Below are 24,925 nucleotides of genomic sequence, written 5' to 3' on the forward strand. Positions count from 1 at the left end.
TGAATACTTTAATCAATTGTATAACCTTCTTTTCAATAATTTTCAATTAACAAACATATACATTCTAATGTGTTTCATTACCAATTTTAGTACTGGTTACAAAATACAGAGGTTTAACTGATATAAGAAACTGTTGAGTCACAGCTCTCATCAGCATGAACTACTTGAAAATGAAACAAGTGGCAAACAACTTAAGTTCTTTAAACATTATTTAAATGAGGGACTGAATATCAGAACTGAAACTAAAAAGTTGACATCAATACTTTCTCCTGTACCAACCTGTGAAGAAGATGAGTAACAACATTAACAGTTGTTACCCATTAAACCTCATATGTCAAATAAAATGATTTAAATCCTAAAATGTTTAATTTACAATAAAATTCAATTCGAAAAATCTGAAAACTTAGCATGTTTAAGTCTTGTCTATGGACCAGGAAAGAAATGATACTGATATTGTTGTTGTAACTAGAGTTTACACTGAAGAGAAAGAGCAATCACCACACTAAGTGAGCTTAAAACGTTGCTTTATATCTTTTAAAAGCCACTAATAAAAATTGACTTACATTTATAAAGATTCAAGTGAAGATTCAAATATAACATAACAATACTATTGATGTTTATTCAAGTTCTGATACTGCCAATACAGGAAATAAACAGTGAGACTCCAGTCTCTATTTACATAAACTTTTCATTTTTGGTTCAAAACATTACATTTAGATTATATTTATATTATGTTTATATTATATTTATATGTAATTCTGTTACAGAAAGTTCTACAACATTTAATGACATTATGGACTAAATAGTTTTAATAGTTTTTACCAGTGAAAACCAAAGAATTGTAAATATGTGTTTGCGGTTATTTATGAAGATTTTTAAAGGTTATTTTAGGAAAAACATATGGCATAAATAGAGGAGAAAACTACATTATATTATATTTATATTATATTTTATTTATAGATAACAGTGATTTCAATTTATAACAGTTGTTATATTTTTTGATGAGATTGATACTATATTAATTAGTAACAGTCATATTAAATGAGAGACAGTCATCTTTTACTTACGGATAAAAATTATCTTACTTATTGAAAGTTATATATATTCAAAAGTAAATTTGAATAGTTTTCAAAAAAAAGAACGAAAAAAAGAAGAAAAGCAATAAGATTACTTTTTTAAAATTCCCATTTTCCTTTTTTTCTTTTTTCTTTTATATTTAATAAAATTTGAAGATTGAATCAAGAAAGAAGATAATTGTTAACCCCATTCAAATTGGCAACAAACAATACTTCATGCAACATAACATAACAGCAACGCACTCTTGTTTTATAGCAAAAGCACCTTTTTTAAAAACTGTTGATTATCATCAGATTAATTTTTTAGCTTAACAAAGAAATGGGCTTAATTGATATTTGGGTTTAATTGATATTTGGGTTAAATTGACACATGAGATTAAAACTTTTGTAGACAATATCTTAAAAAACAAACCTGCCAATTTTATTTTTTTAAAAAAAGAGTGTAAAACTAATCTCTAGTGTATTTTGATAAGAATATTCAAATATTTCTTTTTGAAAGTATTCCAATATTTTTCAAATAATTTTCAAACAACTAAAATTTTTCCCTACAACTTTTTTATGCTCACTAGTAAGCCATAAGCAACAATTTGTAAGCAAAAAATAAAAACAGGCATTTCAATTTAAGAAAAAAACTATAAATGCTATACAAAGCATTGCAGATTTATTTCAGAATCTTAGAACTTTGAATGTCTCAACTTATATCAAATGAATGATAATGATATAGATGAACAAAAGGTGGTGATGTCACTTGCAAATTGTTCAATCTTAAATGACAAATTCGTTTGGTTAACACTTTTTCTTTTAAATGTTCAAAGTTTGAAAAAGCTAAAGTGTGCAATGATTAATAAATAATCAGAAAAAATAAACCTAACAAAAAAAAAAGAAAAGTCAAACTGATTTAAAGCGAATTCAAAAACTGATTTAAATCTTCCTGTCAGCAAAGAGCAATATTTGTTAAACTTAAATGCCTACCTATTTGACAGGTTGTTTTTCTCAAGCAAAGGAGTGTAAAGAGTCTGAAGTCTAGAACTGCGCTGCCTTAATCATCTATTTATGTTTTGACAACTCCCGGTGTCACATTAAATTAGTAGCTTGTTAAATAAGTAGAAAAACAGTCCTGCGCATGCGCAAACATATTGCAACTCTCAAAATAAGGATCCTAAACCCCAGCTTTAAAAAAGTAGCTGAGATTTTTAACGTAGAAAATGGTGGTCTATGACTATTCTGTTACTGATGTTAAACAATATCTTTGTGATGGGAAAACTAAGGAAGTTTTAAGTTTGAAACAGCGTAAATCATTTCTAAAATATGCAAAAAATGTTCAATTTTTTGCTATGTATTGACTTTTAGAAGAATATCGGCTTTTAACTTTGAGTTTACTTGGAGATAAGTTATTGCAGATGTAATATATAAATAAATATTCTATAAAAATGCTATGACATATATATTATTTAAAAAATCTATTTTTAATTTGAAATTCAGCCATAGCATGTACTGTTTGATTTAAAATGTGACGCGTTTGACTTTATATGTTTATGTATGTTTATGTATATGTATGTATGTATGTATGTATGTATGTATGTATGTATGTATGTATGTATGTATGTATGTATGTATGTATGTATGTTTTGTTGGCGCGTAGGAAAAAAGATTTTTTTGACAACCAGTTTATTGAATGAAAAATATCTGCTTCGACAACTTATTACTTATTCGATTTCGGCCAAAATTTCTGTTCAAATCACAACCGAAATGAGCCGAAACTTTTGTGAGGAGATTTTTTTAAGTTATATAACTTGTTCTTAATTCAGCATGATCATGACGTTTTCCTAATTGTAATCGTTTGTGGGTAAATCAATTTTTAATTACGACAGTTAGCAATATTAAATGAAATTACAAAACATAACTGATTCAAGTTACTATTCTCAAATCATTCCTTCAACTTCAAATATCAAAATTTTTTCACATGTTCTACTTTTTCTTTAATTATGTTACAAACTGATCGTTTAATTACCTTATGTTCCATAAATCCAACTATTCTGTGTGAGACTTTAAAACCATAAAAATGATTGAGGAAACTAATTAAATTAAATTACTTTCAGGGTCTTTATTTACGATTTGAATCTGAGATTTCTCGTAAACAAGGCAAGCACCATATTAATTTTGTTTAATTTTTTCGATAAAAATGACTGGAAAAAAAGACAAAAAAACCTTCATTTGGAAGGCAAAACTTTATCAACTAAACTAGTTAACTACTTATTCATTTTTACTTTATTGTTAACTACAATTTTGCTCATCAAACACAAGTTCAAAGTACAGTAGAACTACTGTCATAATTAGTGCCAGCGATTCTACAACTAAATTTACTTTCATGATAAAAGGGACCTAAGCAAAACTAGCATCAGTATTTTTCTTGCAAAAACATTTAATGTTTTTGTTAAGGCATTTCAACATTTATCTATAACTTTTGATTATGCTGCATGTTATACTTAAATAAGTTATTAATATGTCTTTAATGAACAGGTTGCCATGAGAAAAGTTTTTCTTCAGAGCAGAACATTATTTTAACTCAAAAACTGTTGTATGGTAAAAATCCAAAGGCATTGTCAATCAAATATTAAAATTCCTAGTATTAGAGCAGTTGATGAAGTATGACTTGATCTTTGAGTAGGATACTTGATTACAGATGAAAAAGATATATCTCACAAAAGAATAAAGAATAAATATGCCTGATAAGGAATGAAAGAATTTCACAAAATAACACTGATACTTAAAATTGAATAATTTAGGCTTTCCTAAAAAAAATGGTTTATATAAAGTAATGGTGAGCAAAAAATCTTGATTAAATTTTCAATAAGTGTCTTAAAACAATCCATCTTGACTTTGTAAAACGCCTTAATAGGGAAGTAAGTTCTCCATTTAGAAAAATCAGAAGGAAGGATATTGAAATGGTAAGACTAATATATTAGAGAAGAAATCTTATTTTTAGTTTAAAAAAATAAGAACTTTGGGCACTTAAACTTAAAAATAAGAAAATACAAACCCTTTTAAACTTTTTGCATTATTTCAGTGACCAGGCATATTTTGTTATTCGTGGGTTATTCTATTACTATAAGTATTTGTAAAAATGTTACAAGCAATACTTTATGTTATGTTATATTATATGTTTATGTTATGACTTATATTTACTTTATGTTATGACTCATAAAGACTAGGAGTATAAGGGAGGTTATGAAGGAAAGTATAATTTAAGTGTTAAAATCAAATTGATCAAGTAATAAGGATAATAACTTAACTTAGTGAACCCAAAACAATAACTGTGTTTACTCTTACCCTAACTCTAACTTATCACTGGATTAGTTATTCACCAACTCACTTAACATACTGTAGCTCATTAAAGTCCAAAATTATTTTAGGAATTATGTGCATAGCCAATATTCCATTCACTAAAACACTAATACTACTAACATTTACCACAATATTTAAGAACAGAGTAATGGAGTTACATTTTAAATAATGTGGCTTAATTGAAATCAAAATAAGTACAACAAAAAAAAAATCATTTAAGCGAAAGAAAAATACCTTGTGGAGTTTCAATTTTCTTAACTATATCATTATGCTCCATGTAAACTAGGACCTTTTTTAACTGTCCCCATGTTGTACATCCTGTATTTTTCATCCATTTAAGTAGAACTTGTATAGCTTTATCATGAATTTTGTGGTAATAACTATCAAAGTGGTTAAGTTCATTTTCATCAAAGCCAAGATGTCTTCCAAGCCTACGCCAATCAACTCCGATTTCAAAACCGATTCTATCAATTAGTTTTGTTGTCAATTCATCACCTAATTTTATTCCTGAAATATTGAAAGATAAGAAAAAAAAATAAAAAGAACAATAAAATGTATGACAAAATATAAATTAATACCAAAAATAAAGATTGTTTCATTTTGAAAAAATTTTTGAAGATACACATTAGAGGAACAGCTAAATGTAAAAATATAATACTCAACTGGAAAGTTAAATCCCACATGTATTTTTAAGAGACAACATTAAAAAAAAACTTAAGGCATATTAGTAACTTAAACAGCCAAATAGTTCATCAACAAAGATGAAATAAAATTTAAAGAATTAAATCACAATAACAAGTGTTTTAAAGTGAAAATCATTTTTGAGAAAACTAGGCATTCATATTTAAAAGAAAACTAGGTATTCAGATTTAAAATAAAAAATTACTGCTTGCTATGACTTGTTTTTGGGCAAGTCATAGTGAGCAGTAATTGTTCCTTTTTTCAGTAACTTGATGCTTTTCAACCCTATGAAACTTAACTTTTAGATCTTCACAAAATCTCCTTAAAAATCTTAAATGTGACTAAACTGATCATTGTTATAACTAACTAGCAAGGATATAAGTAAAGAGCAAGAAGAAGAACTTCAGTTTAGTTAAGGAAGTATGGTGTAATGAATGATTGGATTATGAAATGAAGGCAGACTATTTCTGAGAGTTCAAAACAAGTTTGTTTTTTAGAATGCCCTGGTTGATGAGAATTTTGAGAAATGTGAAGTCCACTCAATAACATACAATTTTTTTTGTTTTTTACTACAGAGCAATTATTGTTTTGCCTCATGTTTAAGAAATTAAGTGTACATTACAAATAATATCTACAATGCCTTGTTCCAGTCCTCACTTAAAAATTTTATTGAAAGTCAAATTTTTATTAATAAATGGGATTCTCCACTAGTATCTGTTATTTCATTGAGCATGTCCATGTCACGAATTTAACAATAAAAGTTTTTGTCAGATTGTTGTATTTACATCCATACAATAATACAAGTTTCAACTTGTAAGTTATAAGAAATGCCAAGAAAATTAAAAACATAGAAAAATTTTATAAAATGCGATTAAAAGAGAATTTTATGGGGTTTATTTTTATGATCACCACTGTATTAACCACCATAGTTAAAAACAAAATTATAATGTGCAAAACTTATTGTGAAAGTGAGAAACTTTTTTTCTTTACTTATAAAAAATTCTAAAAAGTTAAAAAATTCTACCTTAGAAACTGAAATGGGTACCCAGTTACTGACCAGACATTTCATATATATGAAAGACTGACTAACAGAACAAAAAATGGTCACTTCCTCTTATAGTATAGGGGGAATGAAATTAAATGTAACAGATAATCAATAACTTATATACTTACAAATAAGCATTTATAATTGATGATATAAAAACCTAAAACTATTTATTTAAAATTTCTTGTAAATAAGTGTTATGCAAATGAAAAACTGCATTAGACTTTACTTAAGCATTAAACACAATTAGAAAATGTTGCTTTGAGAAAACTTCAATGAATAAAATAAATCTTTTTAACAGAATCAAAAGTCACTTAGGAGTGACATGTTGAAAATTAATGATTTTTATAAAAAATCCATGTTTCTACTTAAATATTTTTTTCTGGTAAAACTCCCACATATATAAGTGTACTACAATAGAAATGTTGCATTAAACAAACTTGAAAATATTTTTTATTTGCTAATTGTAGATTGTCTTGTGGATTATAGATAAATCCAGATTAAGGAAGAAATTTATAGTTGCAAAAAGGAAAAACCTGAGATGACTGTAATTATAGCGTTACTTGTAAATAATTGTATGTGTAAAAAGATATGTGTGAATGTCAAGGGAATTAATTTGTATATAAATTATGTTGAATTTCACATAGATACATTGGTGTTTACGCATAAATATAAACAATCTTTTTTTACGTAAATTTACAGACTGAAATTTTAACGAAATACTAGATTAACTTACTAGTTTATTATTCTATTCATATTAATTTATGGAAGTGAATCAATTCTAAAACTAATTGCATTTACTGAAAAGTCACAAGCAAATTATAGCATTCAATACCAATAACAAATTCCTTTTCTTTTTTTAAAAACACTGCATCCCTAAAACTAAACTGAAAACTAAGAAGTTTGCAATACTTTATTTAAGATTTGTTAAAACAGATGCCTACCTATTCCACAGTGCATTTTGCTCAAGGAAAAAGTCCAATGAGTATGATGAAGACTTACAATGTAGTAACCATATCATCTATTCATAATCTGAGCAATTATTACTCCTAAAACTCCTTTTATCATGTGATACTTAACTGACAGATAAATGTTCATGGCTGTTTACTTTAGGCAAAAGAGTAATCTTATCCAGTCCATACTCCAGAAATAGATATTGAAAGTAATTTGAACTTTAAAATATTTTTTCATCAATAGATGCTCTGAAAAAGCAGCTTGTTGATAGTGCTAAAATTGAGAATTTAAAGAAAAGAAAGATTTAAAAAAAGATTTTAAATAAAATCTGATTGTAGTCATTTGAGATTTCTTTTAGACTGAAGTTTATTTGCTATACAACATAACAAAGAGAGTTTTACTGAACATTCAATTTTTTAATTTTACATGGATGACCTACAGATGATGACCTGCAGATGATGACAATATTGCACTACTTTGGATTGGTTTAAAACTATATGCAAATTGTCATAATTAATGTTTTTAACTTTCTATAGATTTGTTTTTTCTAAATAGTTGCTATATTAACTTTTTTGTCTATAAGTGGGTCTACACAAAACAAATGTGAAATTTGTGTGCAGAATTTGCGGAAAATGGAAAAAAAAAACCTATAAATCTGACACAAATAGAACGTGTTCATCCCAAAAACTCCATAACAAATTCACAACAATGATAACAAAAGAAACAAAATCACTATCTTTATTTTATAACTTTCTTTGCACACAATAACAACAGTGCAACATGTCAGATGGCAGAAAAACTGTGAAAAGACATATTTGTGAATATTTGTAGGGAGATCTGGAAAACTTAAACATCGGACATTTTTTGCCATATTTGCATGAATAAAAGAAAGCTTTAAACTCACAGTCAGAGTAAAAATATAAGAACTTAAAAATGTTTTAAACTCTTACTTTGAGCTAAACCTATGCTGTATATGAAAAAAAATACTTAAACTGCAAGTTACACTATAACAATGTGAGCACTTCTTTTGCCTGCTATGTCTAGAAAATATCATTTATAAAAGCAACATCTTTTCTGAAAATATCATTTACAAAAGCAAAATCTTTTTTGAATATCACATAATTTTATATCAAAACAATAACAACTGTAAGATCTTCAAAGCTCCATTTTCTTGATAAGCAGAATTGAATCAATAGATATTATTTAATCAATTTATAACCTCAGCCTGAATTTTTTTAAAAAACAAAGAGGAAAATTATAAAATTGAAGACTGTTTTGTTCTTCAATCAAAATGCAGATTTTTATCTGAAGATTGAAGTATGTTTGGGAGGTAGCTATGCCCTTTAGAAGTTTAATTTGCTTAAACTTTAAAAAATACTTAGATTGTTGACACATTCAGTTTTAATTTTTGACATTGTGAGATTTGTCAATATATTTATATAACATGTTTACAATAATCATTTTATGAAATCAGTTATTAATCAATGCATTTTCCATATTGTGGAATTAATTTTGAGTTATAACCTTAACACATAATATATATTAATATTGTGGAATTAACTTTGAGTGTTTACGTTAAGACAATAAAATTTTTCTAAAAACAGAAAAATAATTGAAGAAAAGTTTGCATTTGCTAAATACTAAAAATACTTTTTAAGTAAAATTTCTCTTGAACTGAAAAAAAAAATTTAACTTATGCAACCTCCTTGAAAGAAAAGCGAAAATTGCAAATCGAAAACAAGTTTTAGGATTATTTTGCCATAAAAACTTAAATTTTTCCTAATGATAAAATAATATTCTTATGCATATCTCATACCTTCGTGATCCAAATAACTTGCTGATGATGTGCTAGTATCATTGTGTAGCTGTTCATAATTTGCTTTAACTTGCCAGGTGTCACCCATTGAATCTAGTGTGTCAAAAGAAAGAATGTTCTGTAAAATATTATGTTTTATATATTTTTTAAAATTATTTTATAGGTATCACTTTACGAAGTATATTGAATCATTTTATAATCCTGCAAAGTGTTCAAAGATTTTTTTATTTGGGAGAATTTATTATTAGAATATGTAATTTAAAAAATAATTAAGATTGTTTACACATTCACTTCAGATTTTTAATTTTGTGAGATATGCCAATATATTATTGTAACCAGTTTATAATAATTACTTTGTGTAATCAGTTACTAATTAATACATTTTACACATGAAATTAATTTTGAGAGCTCTATTGCATAAAGACAGTACAATTTTCATAAAAACAAAAAAAATAATTTGAGATATATTTGCATTTGCTAAACATTAAAAGCACTCTGTAAGCTATGTTTCTCTTCACCTGAAGAAAAATTCAACTTATGCACCCTTTTATTTGTTTTTTTTTATATTAAAAAAACTATTCAAATTAACTTTTTAAGGGAAGATTACACTCCAATAGTGTAACATTTCAGTCAGAACACAGAGAAAACTTCATGTGTTTGTTGTTTGATGTGCCAAACTTGTAAAATAAATAAATTTGATAAACTTTTACAAAATGCTTTTCATCATGTAAAGTTTACTAACAACTTTAGGAAAACAAGATTTAAGAAATGAACAACTTTTGAAAATTATTGTAAATAATAATGTTTAAAACTGTCAAGGGTGATTTTGAAGGATTTAATCTTAATCAAAGGTTTTCTTGTCCTAAACATGTTTTTTTTTTTAAAAAAAAAAAAAAGAATAACAAATTACAATTGAATCATCATAACAATCATAATAATCAGAAGTCTTCATGTTAGCAAAAGGTTTACATTGCTAATTACAACCACATCCTACAAGGTTTCAATTTTCAAATGAAAATCAAGCATTCTCATGATAATTAACAAAAGTTTGAAAAAAAGTTTTTGCATTTCATGCAAATTTTTTTTGTCAGCAGTAACAGTGACAGTAAGGTTTTTGACTGAAGATGCCCATTCTTTAAAAAAAAAATAAGATCACCATTTCAAAAAAAAAATTTCAAAGTAGAGTGTCGCAGTTGGTATCATGAGATGAACTACCTTCATTGGTTTATCAACTTCTATAAATTACAATCCATTTACAAGTACTGTAAATGTCACAGTTGTAAATTATATCAAAGAGCTGAGAATAATTTCTTAAGTCAGTTTAAGAAAAATTTTACTTAAAAATGTTGCTTTTAAAATGTTATCAATTGTAGATTGGTGTTTTAACTGTTTGTCCTACAAGAAGAATACTAGCCATAATAGAAAGTTCACAATGAACAGAAAATTTAAATTCAAAGTTATTGATTCTGTTTTTCAACAACACACTAATGTGTGCAAAGAGTTTTTTTGAATTTCATTTGTGCTTTATGTGAACTCTTTGATTTATGTTTTTTTACCATATACATGTAATTAAAATGCTAATTTACAAAGTTAGTATTTAAACCTGTAAAAACTTTAAAAATTCCCAGAAAAATTAAAAAATAATAGCAATTTAATGTAAAAAACCAAATTTTCTCAATTCAAAATGCAGAGCTTCTTTTTGGAAAGAACTAACCTTACTATGGTTATATATGTCAGCTCAAACATTTTGTCCTGGTTCCTCAGCCATAACATCACTGCTTTTTTGCATGATAAACTCAATATTTACTTTCTTTAAATTAACTTTCTAATAAAAATTTCAAAAAAATTTTGTCATGATTGTTACATGTTTATATATCTTTTTATACTTCAGAAAGTATGTATTTAAAACAGAAGCAGAAGAAAAAAAAAATCAAAGTCGCAGGAGGAAAAAAGTTTAGCATTTTTAAAGTTCCCTTTTATTTTCCCCTTTTACTACCACTCTCGTGTCCCCACATCTTTCTTATTTTATTTATCTTTAATTTTTAATCTTTAATTTTAAACTTTAAAATTATCCTACTTAATATTCTCTAAATAGTTCAAACAGCTAAAAGATTTAATTCTACTAAATAGTTCAAACAGCTAAAAGATTTCAAAAAAAAAGCACAGCTGATGTGAGACTAGCAGTTTTAGTATATTAACTAAATTTAGTATATTAAATACACAGCAGTTTGTATACTTTGTTATAAAAATTGTCAAAATGTTAATATAACCAGTTTATAATATTTGTTTTGTGTAATCAGTAACTTATTCACTTTACATATGAAAAAAACTTTAAGTGTTCCATTACATAAAGATAGTACAACATTCATAAAAACAGAAAAATAATTTGAGAAATATTCGCATTTGCTAAACATTAAAAGCGCTCTGTAAGTTAATTTTCTCTTCACCTAAAGAAAAATTTAACTTATACACCCTCTTCGTTTGTATTGTTATGTCAAAAAAAAACAATTCAAATCAACTTTTTAGAGAAAGTTACACTTCAATAACATTTCAGTCAGAACACAGAGAAAACTTCATGTGTTAAACTTGTAAATGAATTGAAAAATTTTGATAAATTTTTATTAAATGCATTTCATCATTTAAAGTTAAGTAAAAACCTTGGGAAAACAACATTTAAGAAATCAATTACTTTGTGATCAAAAATTATTGTAAATAATAATAATTGAAACTACCGTGGATAGTTTAGGAAGAGTAAGTTTCAATGAAAGTTTCTTGTCCTTAACACTTATCTTTCTTTTTAAAAGAATAACAAATTATAACTGAATCATTAAAATGTTTAATCATAAAAATTGTAAAAATCAGAAAGTTTATTGAATATTCTGTAACTTAATACAGCCACTCTACTATTTACATTAAATGAAATTATACTACATTTATGAATACACAATGTCCAACTTTCACATATATGCAGATACATGCATAAAATGAACAAGTATATATATACATATATATACATGTATATATATATATATATATATATATATATATATATATATATAAATATAAATATAAATATATACTATATATATATACATATATTATATATATATATATACATATATACATGACTGTTATGTAAACAAGTATTCGTATTAGATAGCTACTATATTATACTGACTGTTATTTGCTACTTAATGTAATAAAAACAAGCAGAGAGTGTTTCTTTGAGGAAAATTCAATGAATAAAAAACAAATTTTCTTTTTAACACAGCATCAAAAATCATCAACCATGTAACTTAGAAATGACATGTTCACAAAAATGGTTTTCAAGAAAAACTCTCTCAAATCAAATGCTGTTTCTACTCAAATATTTTTATCGTTTAAATACCTGTATACATTTATGAAACTAATTTGAAAAATTTGAAAATACAATTGGTTTGTTTCTTGTACTTTGTCATATGGAATAGACAAATCAAGACTTTCCTCTAAATTAAAGAGAAGAAATTTAGTTGCAAATCAAAATACCTAAGGATACTAACACTTTAATGATTTTTAGCAATTAATTTATTACATTCACTTTAATTTAGGTAAGTGATTGCTTCTAAATGTGTTATTACAGTTACAGTAAGATCCCTGACAAACTCTATCTTTATTACATAAATCCCTTTTCAATTCCTAAAAACAACTCATCCCTAAAACAAAACTGCTAACCATATGCTTTTAATTTTTCTATTAACAATAAAACACAAGTTTCTTTAAGTTTTTTAATGTAAATTGAAATTTTTCAAGATTGTTAAAGCAGAACTCATTAATAGTTTAAAACAGTAAAGTAATGTGGTGTGGCAAGTTTACACTCATAAATCTTTTTCTTTTCAAAAAAAATAACTTTAATGAATTTTATCAAATAGCACTTGTGTGTTGAAACAAAATAATATAAAGTATGTGAAGAATCACATTTATTTCAGGAATCTTACAATTCGTTATGTCTAAACATATAAGATAATTTAAATTCAATTTTTTCAATCAAAATAATATTTTGATTGAAGAAATTAAGTAATCAATATTTATTCAATCAAAAAAAAAAAAAAAAGACAGATACAGAAGTTTGCACTTTATTCATTACTATTCAACCAGCCATTATCCAGCAATGACGAAGTTAAAAAGGATGACAGTGAAGAAGGTTTGCATTTGAAAACTTTGTTGATCTTGAAACTGAAAAAAATTTCTTAGAGGAAATATTACAAATCTTTTTAAAAAAAGCATCAGTTTAATTGCTTTTTTAGATTTCTCTACTAATTTGTTCTGAAGAATTAATGAGTATGCTTTTTTCTATCCTTGGTATGATGACATTCCAACTGTCATATTTTTTCACACAACTACAGTGTCATGTGCACTCATCACCCCACTTGTATTTTCAAGGTTTTAAAAAAGTTATGCAATAAAAAAAAAAAAGGAAAAGATAAAGGAAAATTTTTAAATAGATAATCTTATATAATTATGGTTTTGGAAATAATTTCAGAGGTCTAAGTGAGAACTTGCTGATAACAAGTTAGGACCAGAAATATTATGTAGTGTATTATTACGTTTGTTCATCAATGGCTTTAACTGGAGTGTTAACCCATTGAAACGAGTGTGTCATAAGTGATAATTTTATGAAAAATAATTGAATTTTAATACATATATTTTTAAATGTCTTTATACATATGACTTAAGTAAATATATTGAACCATTTTATAAATCTGCAATCTGTTTTAAAACCTTTAGCTTTATACTATATCTTTTGACATAACAAAGTTCTTTATGCGTGAACTTAGTTTTTGTTTTAAAAGCATAAAGCAACTTTGTGAAAACTTCTGTAAATATTATATGTAGACTTATATAAATATTTAATGTTTCTTTAATAAGAGTTTTTATAAATATTTTATGAGTCTTTAACATTCTATAACTTTTATGAATATTTTATGAGTTTTTAAAAATTTTATAACTTTCATAAGTACTTTATGATGACTTTTATAAATACTTTTTAAGATTGTTGTCAGGAACTGCATTCTGAATGAACTTAAAGTTGTGATATTTTCTGGTCTGTATATTAGTAAATCAGTTTTAAGTTATTCAAGTTTAAATGACAAATTGGTTTGGTGAATCTTTTACCTTCTAAATGTTCAAACTTTTAAAGAGGTTAAATGTGCAACGAGTAATAATATTCGTTAAATAATCAGAAAAAAATTTTAAAAAACAAGTTTAGTAAAGTGAAGCCGATTTGGGAAAACCTTTTTCATATCAGTAAACTTCCAGTCAGCAAAAAGCAATATTTGTTAAAACTAGATCCTTACCTAATCGACAATTTATCTTTCTCAAGTGAAGGAATGAAAAGAGCGTGAAGTCTGATACAGCTCAAACAAAATCACCTATTCATATTTTGAATCCTCCCAAAATGTGGTCATGTGATACTAAACTGACAGACTGAATGGCGCACACTCAATTACTTTCAGCGAAACTACGATTTAATTATGTCTGGGCTTCTAAGAGTGTGAAATCGAAAGCTTTTTCCCTCCAAACATTTTCTCAAATAATTTCACAACTCTTCCGAAAAATTGTAAGTTGGGAATATTTTCTATTATAAACAAGATTCACATGTCATAAATAAATCCTTGAAGTAGTAGATTTAAAATGGGGGTTAGGCGTCAGTGACGGAAAAGGTCCAATAGCTCTAAGCCTCCATTTTACATCTATTAACAACAATTGCTAATTTAGTACATGTTGACCACAAAGTCCATACATGTGAAATATAGAGGCTAGGAAAAAATTATAAATACAAAATTGGTGGGCCTGAAAGGATTATTATGAGAATTTCAAACTGCTCACTAACATCAACTATTTTGGTAAGACTGTAGTTTTCAACGGTTATATATATATATATCGATCACTATAGTTCCAGTGGTGTGGTTATCATAAGTTTTACATTCGGGTAAGCAAATTTAAAAAATATGTGCGTTTTAAAACATTCACGCCTCATGTCAACCTTTATCTCCCTCATATAACCTGCGCTGAAAGTATAACTCTATGTTAAAGTATAACTCTTGAAATCTGTCAGATGAAATTGACGGAGAGTGACAAACTATTAAAAACATACTATGTACTGTAGTTACCAAATTGTAAGGTAGGTCACAAAACTTTTAAACATCTTATAAAAAAAATTACTGGTACCACTGGCCTCCTGAATGGAGTACATTTTCGATCGCAAACAAACAAACTCAGCAATAAGTTGATTGTTTTATTCATCTTTGAATTTACCAACTTTGTTTTCTCTATTTTAATAGGTCTGTTTGTCTTTGAAGTCATCTTTAGCCTCAACCTGGAACAACAAGTTATCGGTAGATATGTTTTACCAGAAATCATTTATCAAGTGTTTGAATATGTGGAGAACACACCTTCCAACATATATTAGCCTGCTCAGTTCGAGCTTGTTTTTGGTCCTGCACATTGCTGCCTGGCCTCCATCAAATATCTTGTGCAACAAGTAAGCCGAATCTGCAACCAGGCGGCGCATCTTATCTATTTTATAATCGCGGACTAAATCAACCCTCTTGCGCATGTGGAGGTTTTCTGTCGCCAAAGACTAAGCTGTTCAATAATTAGAATGATTTCTCTTCAAATTTTGTGGGGGATCTCGCCCGTAAATTGGTTTTTAGCTGAATATATGGTGCCATCAAGGCTTTTAAGTTGATAAAAAAAAACTTTAACAAATGTGAAAAAATAGCAATAAAAATAGTTTTTGACAAAAGAAACGTTTGAAAAGAAAAACCAAATGCATGAAGTGTAAAAACAAAATGATGATTCAGCTAATAATTATACATAAGGTAAATATTGCTGAAAGTTTAAAATCTACGCTCTTTTTTTTTTTAACAAATTGTCAAAGAAATGGAAACATAAGAATCCTATAATTTTATTATTGAGAAAGAATTTGTGTCAATCAGCCTCAATTTTGCCTCAGGATTTTTTTGAACTAAAAATATCTTTAAAATCTAAAATCTGCTCAGCGTACCTTGAAGATTTGCTGTAAATATCAAGTGTCACTTCTCAAAAGGATTGCTGAGACATGTTTAGAAAGTTAATTTTCATTCTCAATTATTTGTATTTGATACAGTGAATAGAGTTTTTTTTTCAATATACAAGAACTTAAAAAACGATCAACTCAATAACAAACTATGTTTTAAACACCATTACAATAATGAAACATTTTTACTTTACTTTTTTACTCTTTTTGATTATTGTTATTATATTTTAAAAAGGCAAAGACTAATCCCAGCCAACATTGACAGACGGGTACCGTACGGGGCCCATACGGGTCTGCAACTGGGTCCCGTATGGGAAGACCAACGGTATCCCGTCGGATCTTGGCCGCGGTTTCCATATGGGGCCTATATGGGTATGCCCGCTGGGTTACCCGTACAGTTCCCACAAAGTTTGCCAATTGCAAATCTTGAAAATCTACGTTTATAATTAACAGATAAAATAAAACTGTATATGATTTGACTGTTTGTTTCAAACAAAATAACAATTAAAATTACAATGTCAAAATTGAGAGAATTTTTAACCATTCTTTAATCGCGTATCATCTGATTTCACGGTTGTTTCGCGAATTGGAAGCTTTTCCATCGTTTTATTCTCGTTTTGAAGCTTTTTCTTGTTTCAATATAAGCTGTAAAAAATAAAATTTAACTGTTAGTCTGAAATTTTATAGTTAACACACCTGGTTTTATTCATTTAATATATTATAAAACTCTCTACTCAACACTCTTCAGATAAAAAATTGTTGTGACAGCAAATGTATAACATTCCTTTAGTTACTGATAAATAAATTATAATTTTATATTGATATTGAATATATTTTTAAATAAATAAACATATATATATATATATATATATATATATATATATATATATATATATATATATATATATATATATATATATATATATATATATATATATATATATATATATATATATATATATATATATATATATATATATATATACACACTATATATATACAATAACCACAACGACGGGGGGTGGGGGTGGGGGTGGGTGGGGACAAAGACCCCCTTGATTTTTTCAAAAGGACCTCATATAATATTTTTTCTCACTAAGAACTTAAAAAGTATTTTAGGTACTTCGGTCCCCCACTAAAATGTCAAACCATGGCCCATATATATATATATAAATTAGTAAAAACACTTATCTACAAACAACATCATTCGACTGAAACACTTTTACTTAAACTAACCAATGATATATTTGAACTTTTTTAGTTAACCATACCCAAAAAGTTAAAATTGGTAATTCATGTTCATCTAACCAAAATGTAAAATATGGAGCAGCCCAAGGTACAGTCCTGGGTCCGAATCTCTTTAATATCTAGTTGTGGATATACCAAAATGTCTTGAATACATTTCTAAATGGATGTGTGAATCATTCATAAACCAATCAAAAACAAAAATATTAATTATGGCACCACCTAACATTCAAAAAGATATTATTATTAAGGGCACTTTTGTTAACAAGAAATGCATTTGATTTGTTGATTCCACAAAAACTCTAGATGTGATACTCGACAATCAATTATCTTTAAAAACACAAATAAATAAGATTGTTAAAAATGTTACAATATAATGAGAAAAATACCCAAAATAAAACAATTCTTATCCCATAAAGATCTGTGCACCATAGTATGTTCATTATTATTTTCACAACTATATTATTGTAACTCCCTCTACTTTGGAATTGATAAGACACTATTAAAAAAAACTGCAGTCTGTTCAGAATTGTGCAGCAAGACTGCTCAGAATTGTGCAGCAAAATTTAACACCAGAATAGAAACTCAAGTAAATAACAAAGAATATAACAACTTGCATAGGCTAAAAATTAGAGAAATAATATATTTCAAGGTCGTTTTAATAATGCAGAAATCTATTAAACAGGAAGCACTAACATCTTTATGCAATTTAATTCAATACTCTATGTCAGAAAGAACACTAAAACTAAAAGAAACAAAGTACAATAATCATTTCAGCAATCAAGCATTATCCCAGTATGGTCTTAAACTTTGGAATATACTTCTTAATACCATCAGTATAAAAAAAAGCACAACTATTTTTAATGAAAAACTAAAATCATATTTAATGGTGAATGGAGAACTCTTCCACCAGAAAACTCTTGATTATTAAAATTTCTAGTTTTGTTTAATTTGTTGTACAGCTGAGCAAGTGTATTGCCAACTTCTGGCAAAACACAGTAGCTGTGGGTAAACCCATGTATTTATTATTTATTTATTTATATATATAAAAGCCTGTCTAACTTATCTCAATCTACAAACTCTAGAAAAAAGAAGGCAGTTAGGGGATATGATACAATAATTTAAACATTCAAGGGGGTTAATGAAGTAAATTGGTTTCATATCAATGCACACCACATTCCCTTTTAGCACAAGAACCTGCAAGTAATGTTAAAGGCTCTAAATATATATATATATATATATATATATATATATATATATATATATATATATATATATATATATATATATATATACACCCTGTTAAGTTGAACCCTTAATAAGTCAGACTTTTATTAAATCGGACAGATTTTCAATTCCCCTTGAACACTCTATACTTACGTAGAGCTTGCTTAATTCTGACATTTTCTAAGTCTAGATATCTATCTATTCCCTTTGATATTTCATATATATATATATATATATATATATATATATATATATATATATATATATATATATATATATATATATATATATATATATATATATATATATACTATAAAATATTATAAAAAATTAAAATTTTCTCCTACAGAAAAACCTTGACAATGGAAGCTATAGTATACATAAAAATCTTTATGCAATCTATAAATGACAAATATTTAATTGGAACCTAACATTATAATAGATAACAATTATTAAAACAAATATTAAAACAATATCTTATTCACTTTTCTCAAAAGGCTTTTCTTGATTATCTCTAAAGGATTGGCTAAATATCAAAAGTATTTTTTTTTTTTTTTGAAATTTTAATGATTCATAAATATACAAGTTTTAAGCCAGTTACATAAACATAAGCGGAGTAACACTAACATAAACACCTTTTGTATGTTAAATTAAAATTATGTAACTTTATATACCTATTTTTTTGGTTTTGATATACTTCATCAACATTTGAGGTATCTTCTGCATATCTGCATTTTTCTTTTGCTTCAGATTCTGTGTCTATATTTTAAAAAGTACTTATGATAATTATTGATGTATCAAAATTTCATTTTCAAATTTCAATAATTATGATTAAATGCTTAAATAAATTTATAAAAAATTATCAAAATTATTACTTTACTATCTTTGAGAACATTATATAAACTACCTGCAGTTGACAAAATTCTTCCTGAAAACCTAAGCTATCCAACCTCAGGTTCTTGACATATTGATTTAGCTAAGTCTATTTTTTTCATATTTGTCCAGCAAGGCCAATAAAAATTTGTAGATTTTCCAGATGAAACTTTTGATAACACATTTTCACTCATAGCATTCACTAACCAAATTAGTGGTACGTAATCGGTATTGTTTTCTTCATCAAATGCAACATTTGCATACAACATCTTACTCAGTAACACAGTACAGAAATTACACAGTAAGTTACTCTGCTACAAAATGTAAACGAAAGTAGAAAAAATCCATACTCCGCAATCTCCTTTATATAGGAATAAAATATTACTAAATTGCACTTTGGATTTACAGAAAAACGTTCAATGGTCTTCAAAAACCATTCATGATTCTAAGAATATATGCTACAAGGAAGTAAGACAATAATGAAAACCCTCACGTCAACTTTATAATATTATATGCATTTCCTTGTGGCGTTACTTTTCATAAACGTAAATATTAATGAATTCTTTAAAGTATTTATTGTTCAAATTGCATGTAAAACTTTGTAAAATTTTCAACTTTTTACTAAAGAAAGAAAAAGAGAAAAATTTATGTATAAAAAATAAAAATAGTTAAAACAACTTTTTATATAGAGTTTCATAAAAAACATAAAACGAGAAAACGATTATACTTTAATTTATACGTTATATTGTAAAAACTTTTTTGCACAAGGTAAGTTGCAAATGGCGATAATGGTCTGATTGCATAGATTTTTCCGCATATTACTTTCACCAGATGGGTCCCTAATGGGAAACCCGTAAAAATCCCAGTTTTCTTAGCCCTTATAAACACCACATGCGGCCCATATTACTATTTTTGCTTAATTTTTCAACCGTACGGGACCCTTCTGGAAACCAGAACACAAACCCTTCTAAATCCCGTTCCCGTAAGCCCAGTTAAAAACCATATGGTACCCATCTGTCAATGTTCGCTGGGAATGGTTCATACTAAAAAAACGAAATCAAGAAAATACCATTAAACTATGCTGAGCAACTGGAATTGATACGCAACTCTTAAAAAAAGGTTATTTTCATTGCCACGTATTGTTAAAAAACCTATTTCAGCATCAGAAATTTCATTCAGCAGCTAAAAAGGACTTGAACTCCTGGTAGTTTTACTTTACTTTTTAGAATCAAAATACAAATTTTTATATTTTAAATAAAAAAAAAAGAAATAACATAAGTAGGAGACCAACCCATAACCCTCCAAAAAGATAAACTTATGATTTTTTGATAAACTAAAGTTTTTACATTGAAACTACTTAAATGTGAAAACAAAATTAAAATATTTAAAGGTTTTTATAAAAATTGTTTTTAGTAAAATTTTAAATAATTTATCATACAACTTCTGTAATATAAATTCATCTAAAAACGTTGCTGATATTTTCACTGATTAAAATCAAACTGAACTGGAACTCAAAAGGATTGTTCAGTTTTGATTTTATGCTTAACAAAAAAATACATCATTTAGGAACTGCCAATAGACAAGATTTAATTGAAACAACTATAGTCATACTTTTTCTCGCTTCTATCTTTTCATTCAAGCTATTTCTTATGTCAGGTGTAATAATGCACTTGCTAAAACATCAAGTTACGGAAACTCTTACTAAATTCGATTTAAATAGAAAACTCTTACTGAATTCAAATTAAAGTTTATTCTCAATCGAAACTGAAAATTTCTATTAAAAGCATAACTACGATGTTTCTTAATGATTTCATCATAAGTTGTAAACCTCTTCTTGATTAAATGGAATCACGTTTCTTGTGTGAGTATCCGGTCTGCTAACGTGTTTGTATTCTTGCTAAAACGATTGTGACCACTCTCTAAGTTTTTTCGGTTATTATTTTGACCTGCACAAGTATAAATAATTTTGAAAACGACATGAATTGCTAGCAAAGATTTTCGGAGCTGTTGGATCTTGCATTAAATACATTGTAAGGACATTCTGCACAGCGCAGTATGTGATGCACATCGAAGATACTTATTCATTATTATTTGTTAAGAGATTTCAAAAACTGTTGCATTCAGCGGTATTTGATTTTTTTAGAAATTGATTTAGAAACACTAAAATTTTTACCGAAAACCTCAGACTTTCACCTGTTTACGCTTTAGCATTATATTTGAACTTCTCAGCGTCTTGTTTTAACAAAATTTTTTATACATGAATAAAAAATTATTACTCGCCATGTTTAAAAAGAAAAATACAACTGTTAAATGAAAGAAAGAGAAAGGAGGATAAAGTCATTTATAAAGTCGTTTATCGTATGTTAAAGTCATCTTATGCAGAAGCATCTGACTATGTATGCTGTAGTTCGAATATAGGAAAAAACTCCTAATCTGCATAAAACCTTCTCATAATATACGTATTGATATAAAACCTAAAGAACGTTATCCTCCTCTTACTACCGCTCAAAGTTCTTTAGTTTCAAAACTTAATTGTTCGAGATGATGAGAGGTGAAAGAGAAAATGAAAAACAAAACATTCACGGAGGAAAGCGCACTCGTTTACACAACTCGTCTACTAACGACAACTTATTGAAAGATGTGTTTTATATAACACCTAGAAATTGACTAAGTTTCCTTCAAACTACGAAAAAAAAATTGGAATGAGCTTAAAATAATGGAACAAATTCAACTATAAATTAAACTCACAAAAAAATTTAAATAACCTCTAAAAATATTTTTATGTACCTTTAATTGAGGATCTTTTTCCGACATGATTCACTTTTCCTTTAAATATTCTCATCATATTTTCTTACTTATTTTCACACAGTTGATGTCTCCTTCTTCTTCCTTGAAATGATGGTAGTTTATTAGGGAGAAGAGAGAGGCAGGTAACTTTTAACTTGTATAAGTATGATTAATTTACGGCACGAGTAAGCATGTATATAATCTCTGATACAGTCAAATGATTTCTCATATTCATCTGAATTTAGTCGTAAAAATAATTTCAGAGTTTGCAACATCTTTTACCATTTCATTCTCTAAATCATCAGCGATGCTCTTTTCATTAAACAAAACTTAATACTCGTATTTAGCCAATACTTTATATAAATCATCATTTTTTACTTCTTTACCAATTATATGACACTATTACGTCCCATTTTTCATTTTCTGAAGTTTCTGCTGTCAGTTTGAATATGCTATCAAACGAATTTGTCATCTTTAATCTTCTACAATCATTTTAAGAACATAACTATATTTCAGTTAAAACTCTAAGCGTAAAAGTTTAAACCTAACAAAACATACTTTGTTGACAAAGTTTTGTTGACAAACGACTTAAATCAGCACGATAAGTAACATAACAAATATACCGATCATAAATCTAAAAACACAAATTAAATGAAATAAAATAAGATTTTTAACTCATAAAAAAACAAGTTTTTATTGAAAATAAATATAAGTTAAACAGAATTTGCTTCATAAAATCAAATTTTCAAAGCAACAGTTTTTATCAAATGTATTTAAACATATTTTTTACAATTTTTATCAAATATATTTATGCATTTTTCATTTTATTTGGAGTTCAATTAATATGTAACTTTTACATATTAATTGAACTCCAAATGAAATGAAAAAATGCATATTTAAAGTGATATCAAAAATGATACCCTAAACATATTTGATTATTTTTTCAAATTTCTTTAAAATACATTATTCATGATAAATAAGTTCACAAGCTGTTTGAAAGTCCCTAAAAGCAAACGTCATAAAAAGGAACACACTATGTTTCTCTCACTTTTTTGATAATAAGGTTTTTAAATTTTCGTGGGAGGTCGAATATCCCTATTCTTAATTTCGTAAAGCTTTTTTTATGTGGCTTTTTAAGACTTACACAAAATACGGAGTTTGATCTGCATTCAATTCAATGTTCATGTGCTTCAGAGAAAAAAGAACAGTCTCTCTCGGTCGTCTATTGCAAAAGTTCTCTTTATTTGAGTATTCCCAATTAAATATTCTTAATTCCTGATTTAAACAAATTCTGAAACTTTTATTCATTATGATAAGTGCAACCAAGGAATAATTGCATGCATGACTTAAAATTTTATAATAATGCGATCAAAGATTTATTTTTTCGTAAATAAAGAAAAAGTGTGTTAGAGAAATAGAATCTCTGAGAGAATTTATCTTATGTAAGAATAAAGAAATATTTTCAACAGAAACATGTCATATTTCATTTTATTTACATTCATTGATAATTATCTCTCTTATAAATTAAGATTAATAAAGCTGACGGTGAAAACAAAAACTCACAAAATAACCTGATCAAAAAGACGGACCTAAAGAACTCATCTTTCTAATATACTAGTTTGGACTTTTGTCTATTGAATTACAGAAAAATAAATTATGTTTTAAGTTGTAATTTTGTACCTCTTTTTTGTAAAGCTTTTTTTGTGAAACCAGCAAAAAATGATGCAGCATAATTTTTCTAAAATTTTCGAAATATTAGTTTTAAATTTGAAGTTTATGTAAACATTTACAGCAAGCTCTTATAATTTTGTTGAAAACATTTCAAGAAACATCATCTCATATCACAGAAACGGAATAAATAACTGACTTAAATAATAAAATTTTTAATTTGAATATTTATTTATATATAGCAAATAATTTTTTATTTTTTTATTTTTTCATCGAAACTCAGATTATAATTTTTTTTTTCTTAACACGAGATTTCTTATCACGAGGTGTAAAAAAAAGATTTTATTAGAAAAAATGACCTTAGAATGTATCATCATCTTATTTTGTAAGTCATTTATTACTTTCATTTCCAGTTATTTGTCTTGTTTTTGCATTCCAGTCGTTCTCCTACACCTTTCAATAAACCGGACCATAAGCCTTCAAAGGCTTTTATTTTTTAGAAATACTTCTTGTTACAGGTTTATAATTTAGTAATACGTTATATTTCAGTTAAGAACATGCGTCATATTTTAATTCAGAACATACGTCATATTTGTTTTGGAAGAAAAAAAATTCAGGAGAAGTTTGAGTTTTTTTTACGTGTTTTTAGGTTTTAGAAATAAAAAGAAAACATCGAAACTTATTTTCAAAAAAGTTAACGAAATTTTGATGAAAATTTATTCAAAGCAAAACCTGTTACCCTGAGTTTTTTTTTTTCATTTGCAAACTCAGTTCTGGATTTTTTAAATGGTAATAAAAATACAACTTGTTTGTCAAACAAGTTTTATGCATGACCTGATTCAACAACACGAGGCTATGATTTTCAAGTTATTTATGATGTTTTTTGCTTTTTTATGATTTAACATTTCATGAAAAGTATGAGATAATTTATAAGGAGCAAATAAATAAACTTAGGGTAGAGGGGGCAGTTTAGGACAGGGTAGTTTAGGACAATGCGAATAATCCAAAAAATACTAGCTCTTCAACAAAGTTAAATATATTCGTCGACTGAAAATACTTTCACACGTAAGTGTCATAGGATTTCTTTCACAAAGGCAGTCGGGTAGCTTTTCTACAAACGTTTTGTGGTTTTTGATATTTTTTCTAATTTT

At 26.8% G+C, this 24,925-nt stretch overlaps 2 protein-coding genes and 1 long non-coding RNA gene across 8 annotated transcripts in view; all 3 read right to left on the bottom strand.

The window, feature by feature from the left end:
* The window catches only part of LOC149894929 (uncharacterized), a 127,249-nt gene extending 125,078 nt beyond the window's left edge, over positions 1-2,171 (bottom strand). The window contains exon 1 of the mRNA XM_090076758.1: positions 2,049-2,171. The gene's annotated coding sequence lies outside the window, so the exon portion shown is untranslated. The remainder of the gene's footprint in view (positions 1-2,048) is intronic.
* LOC149894934 (uncharacterized) overlaps positions 1-24,286 on the bottom strand; it is a 47,951-nt gene extending 23,665 nt beyond the window's left edge. The window contains exons 1-5 of the mRNA XM_090080213.1: positions 24,134-24,286; positions 23,787-23,844; positions 22,107-22,740; positions 8,918-9,010; positions 4,656-4,928 (exon numbers count right to left, since the gene is read on the bottom strand). Of these exons, the coding sequence (XP_089936339.1) occupies positions 4,656-4,928; positions 8,918-9,010; positions 22,107-22,164 (424 nt within the window). The 5' untranslated portion in view covers positions 22,165-22,740; positions 23,787-23,844; positions 24,134-24,286. The remainder of the gene's footprint in view (positions 1-4,655; positions 4,929-8,917; positions 9,011-22,106; positions 22,741-23,786; positions 23,845-24,133) is intronic.
* On the bottom strand, positions 16,446-22,100 carry LOC149894935 (uncharacterized). 6 transcript variants are annotated; one of them, XR_016449251.1, is made up of 4 exons: positions 19,354-22,100; positions 19,121-19,205; positions 18,932-18,972; positions 16,446-16,619 (listed from the first exon to the last, which is right to left on the bottom strand). It is a non-coding gene; the product is annotated as an uncharacterized LOC149894935 (long non-coding RNA). The 6 variants fall into 6 exon arrangements; XR_016449250.1 differs by lacking the exon at positions 18,932-18,972; XR_016449249.1 differs by lacking the exons at positions 16,446-16,619; positions 18,932-18,972 and adding an exon at positions 17,012-17,378.
* Positions 24,287-24,925: the final 639 nt, after the last annotated feature.

Source organism: Hydra viridissima, unplaced genomic scaffold (assembly GCF_058129835.1).
Source record: "Hydra viridissima isolate aposymbiotic clone 2 unplaced genomic scaffold, HvirCarnegie_v1 scaffold_1, whole genome shotgun sequence".
In the NCBI taxonomy this organism is placed as follows: Eukaryota; Metazoa; Cnidaria; class Hydrozoa; order Anthoathecata; family Hydridae; genus Hydra; species Hydra viridissima.